Source organism: Scleropages formosus, chromosome 2 (assembly GCF_900964775.1).
Source record: "Scleropages formosus chromosome 2, fSclFor1.1, whole genome shotgun sequence".
Classification (NCBI taxonomy): Eukaryota; Metazoa; Chordata; class Actinopteri; order Osteoglossiformes; family Osteoglossidae; genus Scleropages; species Scleropages formosus.
The window spans coordinates 6,740,821-6,756,524 of record NC_041807.1 but is presented as its reverse complement, the minus strand read 5'-3'; the positions used below and the strand labels follow the sequence as shown (position 1 = coordinate 6,756,524).

Below are 15,704 nucleotides of genomic sequence, written 5' to 3'. Positions count from 1 at the left end.
AATTCTTGGTTCTCTATAAATGATCCTGCACTTGGGTCCAGCCTCCTTTGAGTCCTCTGTTCTTCATGACAGATGGAATAAAGTTCTGAGTGAAACACTTAAAAATGACAAAAATACAGGCATCCTTTGATTTACTTTGATTTACTTTGATTTGATTTGCTTTGATTTACTTTGATTTACTTTGATTTGATTTACTTTGATTTGATTTACTTTGATTAACCTGTTACTAAAAATGTAGTGGAGATTGGAAATTATCGAGAAGATTGGTGGTCTTCGTAGCTCAGGTTGTTGATTTAGGTGTTCAGCAGTTCGCCGAGCTTGGCATTTAGATTGCAAACATTTCATCACCAGTCGAGGTGACATCATCAGTGCACAAATTGTGTGGAGTGTGTTGGACTTCTTTCTTTATATATAGTTTGAGCGTGGGAATTGTCTGGAGGTTTGACGTGATTGACCGATTTGTGGTGACCTTCGGCCTTGGCAATTGTTCTGGTTTCTGATTGGTTGGTTGTCTTGAAAAAAAAAAAAAGTACACAAAGTACACAAAGAAGGAGCTCCACTAAGACCAATAGTCTCATTACCAGGAACACCAACCTAAAATCTCGCCAAAGACCTCTGGAAAAGACTAAAACCCCTCATTGCTGGATCAGAACATTCAATCAATAATGCCCAACAATTTCTGAACAAACTGAAAAACGTCACAATGGAAGAAGATGAGATTATGGTTTCCTTTAATGTGACAGCACTTTTCACATCCATCAACTTGGATCTAGCCAAAGAAACGTTGAAAGACCTCCTGGAACAAGCAGGATCAATTCAAAACCTATGACACACAAGCGTATACGAACTTGTATGTTTATGCCTGCATACAAACTTCAAATTCAATGGACAAATCTATGAACAACTGAAAGGAACCCCGATGGGATCACCTATATCTGAATTCATTGCAGAAGCCGTTATGCAAAAACTGGAGAAAATTGCCATACCGCGGATCAAACCAAAGCTTTGGGTACGATATGTTGATGACACCTTTGTAGTTTTGAAACAATCTGCAATAGAAGAAACCTACAACACAATCAATAACATCTTCAAAGACATAAAATTCACCATGGAAAAGGAAAACAACAATAGCCTAGCTTTTCTCGACGTAATGGTCAAACGGATAATCGAAGGAACATTGGAAACATCAGTCTACCGCAAACAAACACACACTGACCAAGTGCTTAACTTCCATAGCAACCATCCAAGCTGTCACAAGAAGAGTTGCGTCCGAACTCTGTTTCAAAGAGCAAGAACACACTGCAGCACCGACGCTCTCAGAATCAAAGAAGAAAATTACCTGTTCAGGCTGTTCACTTGCAATGGATATCCACGAAACTTTATCAGAAGATGCTTATTGCAACGAGAACAACGAAGGAGCTCTAATGAACAACCAAACAAAAGAATAATCCTTCCTTACATAGAAACATATCGGAATTGACAGCCAGGTTACTCTGGCCGCATGGAATCACAGTAGCACACAAGTCAACGGCCACATTACGAAGGATTATTTCAACACCAAAAGAAAAACTTAAGAACGAAGATAGAATGAAGGTTATTTACAAAATCAACTGCACAAACTGCGACAAGTACTATGTCGGCCAAACTGGCAGAAAATTATCAACTCGACTTCATGAGCACAAGCTGGCCATCAAGAGACATGATCAATTGTCACAGATATCCATGCACCAAGATCAAGAAGGGCATGTGTTTGATGTTGAAAATACAGAAATCCTATCCCAGGCAGATACAAGACACTCAAGAGAGTTCCTTGAGGCCTGGTACTCTTCAAGCAACTCTATAAACAAACACGTTGATCTGGATCCCATCTATGAACTGATGCGACGCAAGGACCAATTAGGATCAAGCTAGTATCAAACCGGTTCCTGACCGGTTTTAAACTGTGTTTTTTCTTTTTTTTTAAACCCTTTCAGGTCAAGACAACCGACCAATCAGAAACCAGAACAATTGCCAAGGCCGAAGGTCACCACAAACCGGCCAATCACGTCAAACCTCCAGATAATTCCCACGCTCAAACTATATATAAAGAAAGAAGTCCAACACACTCCACACAATTTGTGCACTGATGATGTCACCTTGACTGGTGATGAAACATTTGCAATCTAAATGCCAAGCTTGGTGAACTGCTGAACACCTCAGTAGTGGAGATTAAAATTCTGGATGCCGAAAGACTATTTCCTATTTTTTTTAAATGAGAGATGTAACAATGCGTTCCCATCCCTTAGTAAAACCCCATACCAGTTTTCTGATACACTGTGAAAACACCTATATTACTATCAACCCATGATTTTAGCAAATTGTAAAACACATTTCCATTTACATTTGTTTATTTAGAAGAGGCTTTTCTCCAATGCAACATACATTTCAGAGAACAACACTACAGTACATTAAACCTTCTACCTTTGCTGTCCTGCTTTGAGACCTCAGAAAACCCAAGGCAGTTTTCTGTCTCTGCTGAAAACTCCAGGGCCAGAGGTATTGTTCCAGGGTAATTTCCACTTTTCTGTATAATTGGTCAATTCTGAGCAAGATGAGCAATGAACACAGCAGGGAGACACCGAGTATGTGGTGAACAACTTTCTAAAACTGTGCACTGATTCTACAATGCGCATACAAGCCCAAACAACCATTAACTAAACTTCTCCTAATTGCACTGCTGTTTCCACAATCATTCCAGTGAATAAGGTAGCATAATGGTTAGAACTGCTGCTGCCTTTCAACCAAAAGCTTTCTGGTTCAAACTGCACTAGGTATCTTTGAGTAATACATTGACCCAAGCTGCAGGTTCCAGGCTGTAGTGGTTAGCACTCTAGCTGCTGAGTTCAGCCGTCTGTGTTCAAATCTCAGTTGACCTTTCGCTCCCTCCCTGCACAGGAACAACCTGCATGCTTGTTAAAGAGCTGGTTATTGACTGCTGCTCCTCTTATATGACTCAAATAAACCCTTGTTTCAGTTCATCTGGGAGCACCATCTTTTATGGAGCAGCTGATAGTGTAATAATTAGAACTTCTACCCTTGGTCTACAGGTCATCAGTTCAAATTCCACCTACTGATGTAATATCTTTGAGCAAGGTACTTACTCTCAATTGCTCCAGTGAAATTTCACAACTGTGTAAATGGGTAAATAGTTGTAGGTATCTTAATGCTGTTTCTTTGGAGAAAAGTGTCAGGTAAATAAATAAAAGTAAATGAATAACATATTCAGTATGGCTGACAGACACAGCTTTGGAACTTTGTACACTTCCCAGAATTCCCTGGTCTCTTACAGCAACACTCCTACATTCCTAACACACCAACAACTGAAAAGATTTAGCTGCAGACACACCAGCTACAGTACATTGCTTGTCTCGTGTCATGTAGTTTTCAAATTTTTTTGGACATGCTAAGTTTTATTAGTAGAGGGTACGGTGGTGCAGTGGGTCTGGGGTTTGAGTCCTGCTTGGGGTGCCTTGCGGTGGACTGGCATCCCGTCTGGGGTGTGTCCCCTTCCCCTCCAGCCATGTGCTCTGTGTTGTTGGCTTAGGCTTCCGCTTGCCGCCACCCTGATCGGGACAAACGGCTTGTGTGTGTATGTGTATGTGTATGTATGTATGTATGTATGTATGTATGTATGTGTATGTGTATGTGTATGTGTATGTATGTATGTATGTATGTATGTATGTGTGTATGTTTGTGTGTGTGTATGTATGTGTATGTGTATGTGTATATGTGTGTGTGTATGTATATGTATATGTATATATGTGTATGTGTATGTGTATGTGTATGTGTATATGTGTATGTGTATGTGTAAGTGCAAGTGTAAGTGTTAGTAAGTTTTCTTATATTTTTGTTTCATCAGTCAAAAACTGAATATCAGAAACCATTAGCTGAAACATAAAAATTTTGGAAAAAGAGAATTTAAAAATCATGGGAGGACTGTATATGGTTATTGCACAACCTTTGTTTATTTGGTCTTTCCTTTTTGCCTTCCAGTAATTTTTTAAAGTTTGACACAATAATTTCAATTTTTCCTTTCTTGTTTTTGATGGTTTCTTATGGAAATGTATTTTGTGTAGTATTTTTATCCATGAATTTTAAAAATGTCCTTTGGATGTAATGGTATCTGGCTATGTGGGAGTGCAATCAGTCCCAGCTGTTTGATGGAGGCAGTCTGTTGTAAGCAGCAGTAAACAACTGTCTCTGGGGCACAGTGGCAGTGGCTACCATGCAATACAGGACACCTGCAGTGCAACTGTGTGGCTTATGTGGCCCAGAGCCAGAATGGTGGCTGCACACCTACAGGGGCTGATGGAAAGAGGGGACACATCTGTATAACACCCTGCTGGTATCGGTACCCATTAGTGAGCTGTGCGCGTAACTCTCAGCATCAGTCTCAGCAAGATGGCAAATTTTGCTCCTGTTTCAATGTTGATCATTCTCTCCTCTTCTCCTTCTCCATCTCCTTCTCCTTTCCCTTTCCATTTTCTCTAGCCCTTGTTGTTGGCCTGATTTTAACCTGCACTGTTGTGACCCTGTACGTGCAGACGGTTTTCCGGGCTGTTTCACAAATGGGCACAATCCAAAAGAGCAAATTAACAGAGAAATCATTCTGCATGGGCATAACTGTGTGAAAGAAAAGGAAGCAGTATCTATACTCCCGCATGTCATCACACACATACACACACACACACACACACACACAAAAATCTCACTTCTTTCACTATCTCTTCCCTCTCTCCATTGCCTACCACTTCTCCTTCTCTCTCTGTTCATATACCTGTATTTCTTTCTTTACTCTACATCTCATGTTCTCTTTTTTCCTTTTGTCTACTTTCTCGCATTTGATTTTATGGCTCTTCATCAAGGGAAAAGAGAGGCCCCCAAACAAGCTATGCTGTCATTTATAATTGAGCAATATTGCAGTCATGTAACTGCTGTGCCTCACAATCATGGAGATACTAAGTCATGGCCTAGCATTTATGATGAGGTCCAGATATGTGCAAAATTGACCAGGCTCCTTTTTCTGGTCCATGAGTGTGCAGCCACACAGCAACATTTTATTAATTGATGGCTGAGACCTGATATGGACTTTTTTGCAATGTGATTGAACAGTGATTTACAATGTTCCTCGGTCTGCTGTTTGCGCTCAGGTTTGGAATTGTACCAAGTCTCTTGGGTTAACACTTTCATGAGTAAAAAATGCAATATGCACACTTTTGTGATCTTGAAAAGGCATGGTGTAAACAATAAAATTTTATAATAAAGTTGTATGCAGACATAATGCTTTCTGTTCACGACAGACACCTCTCTTTAGATGCCTTCATTGCCTGTGCTGTTAAGAAACTCTGAAATACTAAAAAATGCCGTATTATTGGGGGTGCGGTGGCGCGGTGGGTTGGACCACGGTCCTGCTCTCCGGTGGGTCTGGGGTTTGAGTCCCGCTTGGGGTGCCTTGCGACGGACTGGCATCCCGTCCTGAGTGTGTCCCCTCCCCCTCCGGCCTTACGCCCTGTGTTACCGGGTAGGCTCCGGTTCCCCGTCACCCCGTGTGGGACGAGTGGTTCTGAAAATGTGTGTGTGCGTGTGTGCGTGTGTGCGCCGTATTATTTTCATTTTAGTGCCAAGGTACTGAAGAACTTAGTGTGTACATTAGATGTTCATTCTTGATTTTGTATTTTTTAAAGAGGGGTCAGTTTAATATTTCAATAAGATTAATCATTTTCCTTTTTATAGAATAAACAACTCTTGTTTTAGTGCAATACACTGTAATTATTGCACATGCTTGAAGTATGGCAGAATCACTTTTGTTGGGCGAACTGGAGGACAGATTTGAGAACTGCGAGCTGTTCTCATTCCTCTGAGTGTGAACATCAGCACATAGTGCTCAGACAGATTGAGGCCTGCTGCAGTGAGGCGCCAAGTCGCAGTTGAGCGCAGATCAAAGCAGAGCGCGCTGTTTGACACCAGGGACGGGTGGAGCGGCACATAGATGCAACACATAATGCAACAGAGATGGATGTGCTGAAACATTTTCCCATTTTTGTGGGGTGCTCCTGAAAATAGAAACGCCATTCTCATGGTTCTTTTGTGTTATCTTTGAAGAACGGGAGCTTGCTTCTCTTTGCTTAAGTCAGAAAACCTGGATTTTTCAATAATATCCCTGTCTTCTCCTGTCATTCATTGTTTGGGAAAAAGTTTATGCTTTTATCTGTTGATACAGAAAGCTTAATTTTGGTAGTGTGGATCAAGTTTGAGCAGATTTCAAACTTTGTTCTGAAAGCTGTTACAGTGTGTGAGGGCAGATAGCTATGAGTAGTAGTTCATCCCAGCAGCGGCAGGGATTCGAATTTCCCAGTCTGCTATACAGTCGCTAGTGTATATAACCGATACTCTACAGTGTTCTGTGATGCCAGCATTTTTTTTGAAACACCCCCCCTCGTATCTGTGTTGTGTTTTGTGGATCCATCTGTGTCTCCTGCTACTGGTGAGAAGAAGAGGAAGGCAATTAGTCTTGAGGAGAAACTCAAGATAATTACCCAGCATGAAGGCAGCAAGCTCGTAATGGCCATCACATGCTAGGCTCTGATGTTCGGTAGGTTAGGTGTATTAAATGCATTTTCAGCTTACGATGTTTTTGACTTACAGTGGGTTTATAGGATTGTAACTCCATCGTAAGTTGAGGACCATCTGTATTTACCTTTTGAGGGATGGAGTTTCCATGAGAAGTTACTAAATCAAATAAAGTTAAATAATACTTTAAACACAAAAAGGGGAGAGGGTGTATCAGATATCAGATCCCATGGGATTTATCAAAGCTTGTCATGGAGGCCATTTTCCTTGACCCCTAATTAGGGTACAGAGCAAATGCACACTGCAAAGGATAATTAGGTTGAAATGTGGTGGTTTTCTCTGCTCACAGGACCTCTTTTGCTTTCTTATATATTTATCTCAGCTCCAGTTTATCCCAATTTTTGAATGGCTGCCATTAAGCTGAACCTGAGCTTTGGCACATACTGCATCATCGTCACTGCTTTGCGAGGATTCAACCCTGAAAATGTAGAACTGTGACACAAAGAATACTGGATTACCATGCAGGTCCACACCTCCATATGTTACACAAAGTTAGGAAATGGAACAAAGTGGCATTATGAAAAATCACAAAAGAACACAGCAGCAACAACTTAAATGTGGTGTACCAATAATTCCGATAATTAATAAAAATGGAAGATTTACACCCTGTAGTGCACCATTATTCTGCCATGGAACACATAAGCCCTTTGTGGTAAAAAGAGCCATAGAACACAAAGTGGACTATGTTCCCTTGGATGTTTCACATGGCTGGTGTTTTCCAGCACTTTGTTGTAGGAACACCAGCCATGTGAAACACCCAAGGGAACTATGGCTCTTTTTACCACAAAGGGCTTATGTGTTCGCCTACTGGACTGGGTGGAACTTTGAAGAATTGGCAGCAAATGAGTGAATTGTGGTCTTTTCTAAAAGTATTAATCAATTTAGGGCAACTTGGTAAAAATGGTTCTTTGCAAGCTTTGCAAAGAATTGAACAACTTGCAGCAATTATATAAGCAGAGGTATATGCACCAGAGCTGGGGTAGGGGTTTGTGCTTTCTGGGTACCTGAAAGTTCTTGAGAGTTCAAGGTCAATCGCTATTGTTAATCACTTGTCAGTGAAAGGGTTGTAGTGGTCCAGAGCCTATCTCAGGAGCACAGGGTGCAAGGCAAATCAGGGTACACCCTTGATGGGATGCGTCCATCACAGAATAGCCGTACATGAATACATTCACTCTCACAGTCACACAGGACAGGCAATTCAAAGTTTCCAATTAGGCAAAAACACTTCTTTGGATTGTGGGAGGAAGCTGACACAGACATGGGAAGAATATACAAAGTCCACACATACTGAACCAGATTCAAACCTTTGCCCAGATGAACCATGCGCTGGAGGCAGTAATGTTATCTGCTGCACCACCTGAGTAAAAAGGTCACACTAATAAAAGCTGATACATAAGAGTACAAGCCACTTAATATTCCTAGAAAGATACGTAACTAATATTTAATTTCAGTATTATGAAATAATGAGTGAAGAAGCATAACTGTAAATATTGACAAAGCGAAGCATTTTATTTACCTTTTGTAATCCAAATATTAACATTTCCCTTGTAATTAATTTTCATATACTGGATTTCAGTTTACTCAATGACTCACTCCTTTGCATATTATGAACTGTGTTTTTCTAAATGCCTTAATAATACAAACATTAACATCGTAACAATTTTTAGCAGGGCATGAAATGGTTTATCAGATACACATGCTTTCAATGTGACTTTTTTTCCCTCTTTTTGCTCTGCAGTGATGTTAATGGTTGCATTTGTGGACAGATTTATGGATGAAAAAGTCTTTGAGCTTCAAGCTGTTCAACAGCAACAATCTTGTAAAATCATGAAGACTAACATATTGGCATGATATCGCTAATTTAGTCATGCCTGTTCCTCTAAACAGACCTAACTCAGAAGTCCGGGGTTTTGGGTGCAGTTTATCACTCTCTCCGTGCAAAGTGTTGAGTGACATTTGATGTAGGTGAAGGTACATTGCTCACAGAAGGGCACCCTGATCTAAAGCTGTGCTTGGTAATTTTCTACTCTGTTAGGACATTGTGAAGGAAATGGGTGATGGGGGGAATGAAAACAAAAAAGAAAAAGCCAAAATCCCTGCCAGTGTGACATTCCTGTATGAGTGAAGGTGCTGGAGGTGGGAGACAAGCTAATTGCGAAGGGCCACAGAGAGACAGATATAAATGGTGAGATGAAAGGCTGTAATCAGACTAACATTGTTTTTCAAATCAGACCATCCATTCACGCTGGTGATGTTCTGGTTCTGTCAGTCAGGGTTCGACACTTCACACCGATGCCTGCGACATTTCTAATTTAAATTTGATGGCAGCGATCTTGCATATGTCAAAGCACTCCTTGCATACCTAATTGGTCTTTCAACCCCCGTTTTGGGAGTAATATCAGTGAAACATGGCGTAAGCAAAGGTACCGGCCAAGACAGTGTTGACCACCTGCATGGGGCTGCGCTCCGTCCAACAAGGGATTAGAGAAACTCTTATCAAACCCTCTGGAGGTTGAATTAGTTACCTCTGTGTGCTTATTGCAATGAATAAGCCACTTTACACTTTCCAACCTCTGGACTGCCTCTGTGACTAATTCAAGAAGACTTGTCAGTCAATGGGATCCCAGGACATCCCAAAGATAATTGAAGGTTGTCCTGCTCCAGGGATGAGCAGCCTGACCATTGGGTCATCCAGTTATGCACAGCACACTCCAATGGATGATGTAAAGGTAAGTCCTGTCAGGAATTTAGAGCAGACTGAAATTGGAACAGATGACTCAATGACACCTTGACTTTAAAAAAAAAAGTAAAAAATGCCAGAGGTTCCTCAGTCCAACAGCAGGCCCCTTTCTTCTTTGAGATCCTTCTTTCAAAAACTAGGGCGTTTTGTTTGTAAGAAGAACACCTCCTGTTGGCTTGACTCAGTCTGGAATCTGTGAGCTTACCTATTCTTTCCGTTGCCGTGCTGACCAGGCCCGCAGAGAATTAGCTTCTGAGGAGAGCAAAGTAACAGCTACAGGCTGTCAATAGCAGGCAGTGTGATTCAAGCTGTTGCAGCCGCTGTGGCATGGATAGCAATAGGCAGAGGGACATATAGTGCAGCGATCAAGCAGTTGCCACTTTACAGAGTGTAATCTGCTGGTTAGAGGGTCAAGGCTCATAAGTACCTCTGGTTTATGCCCCTCAGACCAGGTGCCTGCCTTGCAGCATAAACATAAAAATGGTAAAATGTAAAAGTTTAGGAGGAACACAGTGGTGCAGAGGGTAGTGCTTCCACCTCACTGTACTTGGAATGTTTGGGTGTAGATTCAATTCTAGCTTAGTTTGTATGGAGTTTGCATGATCTTGCTGTGTCTGTGTAGGTTTTCTTGCACTGCCCAAAAACATGCATGTCAGGTTAATTGCTGATTGGAAATGTGTTTGTGTGCCTATTCCATAATGGACTGGCCTCCCATCCAGGGTATACTCCTCCTAGCCTATGTAGTAAGGCTAAAACTCCAACCCAGTCGGTTTTCAGCACCCCTAGGACCCTGCACAAAATGTTCTGACTCATTGCTCGAATAACTAACAAAAATTTCTTTGAATATGCCAAGGAGGGACATCACTCCTAAACAGTCTTCAATGTAAACTATTACACATGCAGCTTGAACCAACACTGGGAGCTTAATTAATAACACTACCAATAGTACAAGGCATCAGCTGGATGTCTTGTGCAAAATATGGTCATCATAAGTGCTCAACAATGTGGCCAGAGATAGTCAGCTCAGTAATTCTTCCCCGAGGGATCCACTGATTTATGTGAAATTTGGGAATGACAAAATTCCTTTTTTTAAGTATATAAAACTGGCTGGTATGTCTGCACTTGTGCCTGTGTGTGTGTGAGATATAGCTGTGTGCATGTGACTTGGTGATCAAAATGTGCAATGAAGGAAGGCTATAAAATTTAAATAATTTTGACATTTTATGCATTACTACTGAGAATAATATTTTAAGTTTATTGTGTTTTTGTGTAGTGCTCTTTTCAGTTGGGACAATGAAAAGGTGTTAATTTCCTTCATTTGTAGTTTATGCAAATGTTATACGTACAGTACAGAACTACATAAATACGTTCCTTATTTAATTACTGCATGTACAATTTCACATGCAAATTCTGCCTACTGAGTTCTACACACTTCTGACTTGATGGAACCTTTGCATTACCTGTAAAAGCACAATCTCCAAGCAGCGACCTTTAACATTAACTTTCAGAATTTTTACATGAAATCATTTTCCCCCCTCCTTTTTCTCCACAGGAACCTTTTAGATAAAGACACATTCTCCAAATCGGACCCATGTAAGTCGACTAGAAATCTTTCTCACAATTATCACATCTTCTACTTTGTGTAACCTTTCAGCTATAGTCCCCTCCTTGAATATGCAACTTTAATTATTATTTCTATAATTTCCCTCTTTTAAACTCTTTTTTTCCCCCTTTTTCTTCGTTTTTAAAATCTTCTGCAAATGATATCCTTGCCCTTAGGAAAGAGTTATCTTACTTATCTCATTTCCTCCCTACCCTTTTGTAAGAACCTTCACTACCACATTGATTGCCACGCTCTATAAATACACACTCACAAGGACCATGTTTTGTTTACAAATGTTGTCTACACCTAGTTTATCTACAGTCTCAGCTCCTGCTTTCATCAACGCTGATGATTCATCACACACTCTATACCTCCTTATTCCAAGATCAGTCAGTGCAGACAGACTAAACTAATTCAGCAAGTGCTGTTTGTGAAATGTGAAGCGTGTTCATTCAGCTGCCACTCTCTAGAATGTTCTCAATTCTTAATTTTTTAAAGTTTATAACCTAGGTATCTGTTCATTGGGAACACAACACAGTTTTGTTTGTAATCCTATAAGCAACCCTGATAATTTGTTTAGCTAATACCTTCCACCAAAGCAACTTAAGTGAATTATAATTTTTTTCCAATTTATACAGCTGGATGGTATTCCCTGAGTAGTTTAGGGTAAGTCATTTGCACAAGGATATTACAGCAGGGGTAAGGATTCAAACCCAAGTGTAAAGTGATGGCTCTAATCACTACACTACCTTCTGAACCACATTGTCACACTATTGTACCCTCTGCTAAAACATAATGACTTCCATACTCTGCAGCTGTAAATAAATGCATGAGCTGCATTTAAAGAACTTCTTCTTCCAACATGTCATAAAACGTTCTGAGAAGAAAAGACAAAAAAAGAAATATTTTTGGAAAACCCTTTACTACTTTTGATTTGAATAATTTAAACGTGCTATACTGAAATTTTACAGGGTTCCATCAGTGTGTAGTTATCCATGCCTGTATTAATCTGTGTGCCTGTATTACTGTTTCTGTTTGATCACATCAATCTGTCCTGTCCAAGCAGTCGAGATTAATGTGACTGAATTTCTTTCTCTCTCTAGTGTGTGTCCTGTACACCCAAGGAGTAGAAACTAAGCAGTGGAGAGAGGTGAGTGCTTGGCCAAGAGCCCTGGAAGTATAGCACACATTATCAGCATCTCCTGCCCCCCAATTTATCCACTCTTTGTGGCCGCCAAGGGCAGCAAATATCATTGGCTTGTATTCCTCAGAGTATTCATCCACATTGTCCAGTGCTGGAAGTCAGAGATGCATAGCCTGGCCCTTAAAAATCCTCCTTCACCAATTTCTTTGAAGGCCATCCAAACGCCACACTGACCCATTCCAGGCTTCGCTGTGCATCAGTTAAATCTCCCTTGGCCTCTGTTTGTAGGGCCATGGTCCCCCCATTTCTGTGTGTCCGCTCCATCTGATAAATCCCGACGGAAGGAGAGCCAAGCTGCGTGGCCATGTTAAAGTTGCGCTTCCTTGTGCTCTGTCTTTTATAATACATTCCTGCTCCCTTTAGAGATAAGGTCAGTTCGCCTCTCAAAAATGTCTGTAATCCAATTAGTCTCTTGCTGTGGCCTATTGACAGAGCCCAGGGAAGACATCTTCACTGGCTGTGCCAGAGTTTCTCATTCTTTCACTCTCTTAGTTTCTTTTATTTTCAGAACATATTATTTTTTCCTTGATGTTGCAGTTCAGATTATAGCGGTACCTTCTGAAAGTTTACTGTGTTTCTGTGTAAAGTGTTAGACAAAATGCAGAGCATTATATGGTATTAATTCCAGGGGTCTGCAGGCAGGATAGTTTCTTTTCTGAGCTCTGGGTCTATACATATCAATGACATGCCATCTGAGGCTCAAGAGCATTAGGATTTGGAGTAAGTAATTTCCCATGGCTAGCTGGTTTTGGGATTGTGCTGTTTGTCTATTGCTTGTAAAGTTGTCTTGAGTTGTCTTGACCGACCAGACTATCGGGCGTCGAATCGACTCCGCTGGTCACAGCACGCTTTCCATTCCTCTCTGGATCGCGCCTTCCTCATCCACGTAGCTCCAAACGTTTTTCTTATGTCGTCAATCCATCGTTTTGGAGGCCTTCCGCGTGGCCTTTTCCGCTCACGCGGATACCACTCGACAATTGCGCGAGTCCACCGATTGTCGGTGAACCGAGCAACGTGTCCGGCCCATCTTAACTTTTGCTTCTCATACTCGTTGATGACGTCCCTCACGCCGGATTTCTCTCTGATCGTCTCACTCCGGATATGTTCTCTTAGTGATATTCCCAGCATAGATCTCTCCATCGCCCTTTGAGCAGTTACCAACCTTTGCTCTTCTCTCTTCGTGGTGGCCCAAGTTTCACTGCCGTATAACATTGCAGGTAAAACTGTGCCATTGAAGAGGTTCGCGCGGGTGGTCTTATCCAACTTTCCTTTGAGCACATCCTTGATGGAGTTGAACGCTTTCCATCCGGCCCTTATTCTCTGCGAGATTTCCTTCTCCATGTCTCGACGCATATTTACTTCTTGTCCAAGGTAGACGTATTCCTCCACCTCCTCTATTTCATCGCCTTGAACCACTATTCGGCCCCTTGTTGCATAATCTGACCGCATGAACTTGGTCTTCATGCGGTTCATTTTGAGGCCTACTCTCGAGCTTCTGATGTCTAGCTCGGTTAGCATGGTCTGAAGTAGATCTGTGGTTTCGGCGACAAGGACGATATCGTCAGCGAAACGGAGGTGGGTCACTAGCTCGCCGTTGATGTTTACGCCGCCCTTCCAGTCGATGTCTCTGAAGATCTGCTCGAGACATGTGGTGAAGAGCTTCGGAGAGATGGTGTCTCCTTGTTTGACGCCCTTCTCGACTGGTATTCTAATCGGCGACGACAGCAGAGCTATGTCGGTGGTACATCCGGAATTCGCCTCCCGTAGGAGTTCGATGTATTGCGCCTCGACTCCTTGCATCTCCAACGACTTTAGCACTGCGTTGATCTCGACGCTGTCGAAGGCCTTCTCGTAGTCCACGAACGCGACGCATAGTGGCAGCCTGTACTCTTTCGCTCGCTCCAGCAATTGGGTCAGAGTGAAGATGTGATCCATCGTGCTGTAGGTTCTTCGGAAGCCTGCTTGTTCCCTTGGTTGTTGTCCATCCAAGTGTTCTGATAATCGTGTTAGGATTATCTTCGTGAACAGCTTGTAGATGTGGGACAAGAGGCATATGGGACGATAGTTCTTCAGGTCTTCTCTATCTCCCTTCTTATACAGCAGGATGGTTCTCGACTCTTTCCACTGCGATGGTATCTTGCACGTGTTCAGATAGTGACTGAACCGTTCGGCAAGGATTTTCCAGAGCTGTTCTCCGCCCAACTTCAGCATTTCAGATGTTATGCCATCTTTCCCCGGTGCTTTTTCCCTCTTCATCAGATTGACGGCCCTTTCAACCTCACTTACGAGAATGGGGGGCACATTCTCCTTCCTTTGAAGTGACGGTGGTGGTTCAATCTTCACAGCAGATTTAAAAAGCTTAGTGTAAAAGTCTTTACAGATCTTTACCACCTCGCCTCTTTCATCGGCTGTAGCACCATCCGAGTTCTTCAGCTTCGTCACTTCCGATTTATAGAGTGCCATCCCCCTTTCACATTTCTTGAGGCTCTTCCTTTCCTCGGCGGCCTTCAGGAGCTTTTCCATCCGGTATTTTTCGAAGTCTCTCTTCAGCTGCAGTCGTATCACCCTGCTGAGAATGGAATATTCAAGGTGATCTTCCGCAGTCCTCTTCATGTTCTTTCTCTTCTCGAGAAGTTTTTTGGTTTCTTCCGAGATTCTTCCCTTCTGCTCCCTTGGGCCCGCCTCCTTTGCCTCCCTCAAGCATTCCTTCAGTTTCTCGATCAGTGAGTCATAATCATCGTCAATTCCGTCAATTCGGCACCAGGATTTCCTCTCCATCGCTTCCTGCAGTCGCTTTCCATCGTAGACCTTCACATGTTCTTCCCTCGACGTCAGATGCAGTGTCTTCTTCTCCTTTGTCCTGTCGATGACGATCTTGGCCCTGAGCAGGCGGTGATCGCTGCCGGTGTTGAATGGCATTACGACAGAGACGTCTTGCAGAATGCGCCGCTTGTCGACCAGGATGTAGTCGATCTCATTGCGATGTGCAGTGTTAGGGGCTATCCAGGTCCATCTTTTCTCGCTGTTCTTCTTGAACAGGCTGTTCCCGATGTAGATTTTTCTCGCCTCTACCATAGTGACCAAACGTTCCCCTCTTTCATTTCTTTCTCCAGTTCCAAACTTTCCAACATACCTTTCACCTTGCCTCCCTTTTCCGACCTTTGCATTGAAGTCTCCCATCACGACGGTGTAAGTGGATTTCCGAGCTAGCACCATGTCTAGCTGGCGATAGAACTCTTCCACTTCATCGTCGTCGCTGGCACTGGTGGGAGCATAGGTCTGGATGATCTTAAGGGTGGCCTTTCCCGAGAGGTTCACGTTGAGCACTCCGATACGCGATGACACAAAATGGCATGAGGCGATCTTCGTAGTCCATTCTTTGCTTATGATGAACCCGACACCCCCAACTGATCTGCTGCCATCCGCTTTTCCTAGTCTTACAGCGCATCCATCTTCCCACCTCGCACTCATCTCCTTCTTCTGCCGAG

At 42.4% G+C, this 15,704-nt stretch overlaps 1 protein-coding gene across 3 annotated transcripts in view; it reads left to right on the top strand.

The window, feature by feature from the left end:
* The window catches only part of LOC108938188 (copine-5-like), a 115,922-nt gene that overhangs the window by 23,288 nt on the left and 76,930 nt on the right, over positions 1-15,704 (top strand). For all 3 annotated transcript variants that reach the window (XM_018758552.2, XM_018758553.2, XM_018758554.2), the window contains exons 2-3: positions 10,962-11,002; positions 12,116-12,162. In XM_018758552.2, the coding sequence (XP_018614068.2) occupies positions 10,962-11,002; positions 12,116-12,162 (88 nt within the window). The remainder of the gene's footprint in view (positions 1-10,961; positions 11,003-12,115; positions 12,163-15,704) is intronic.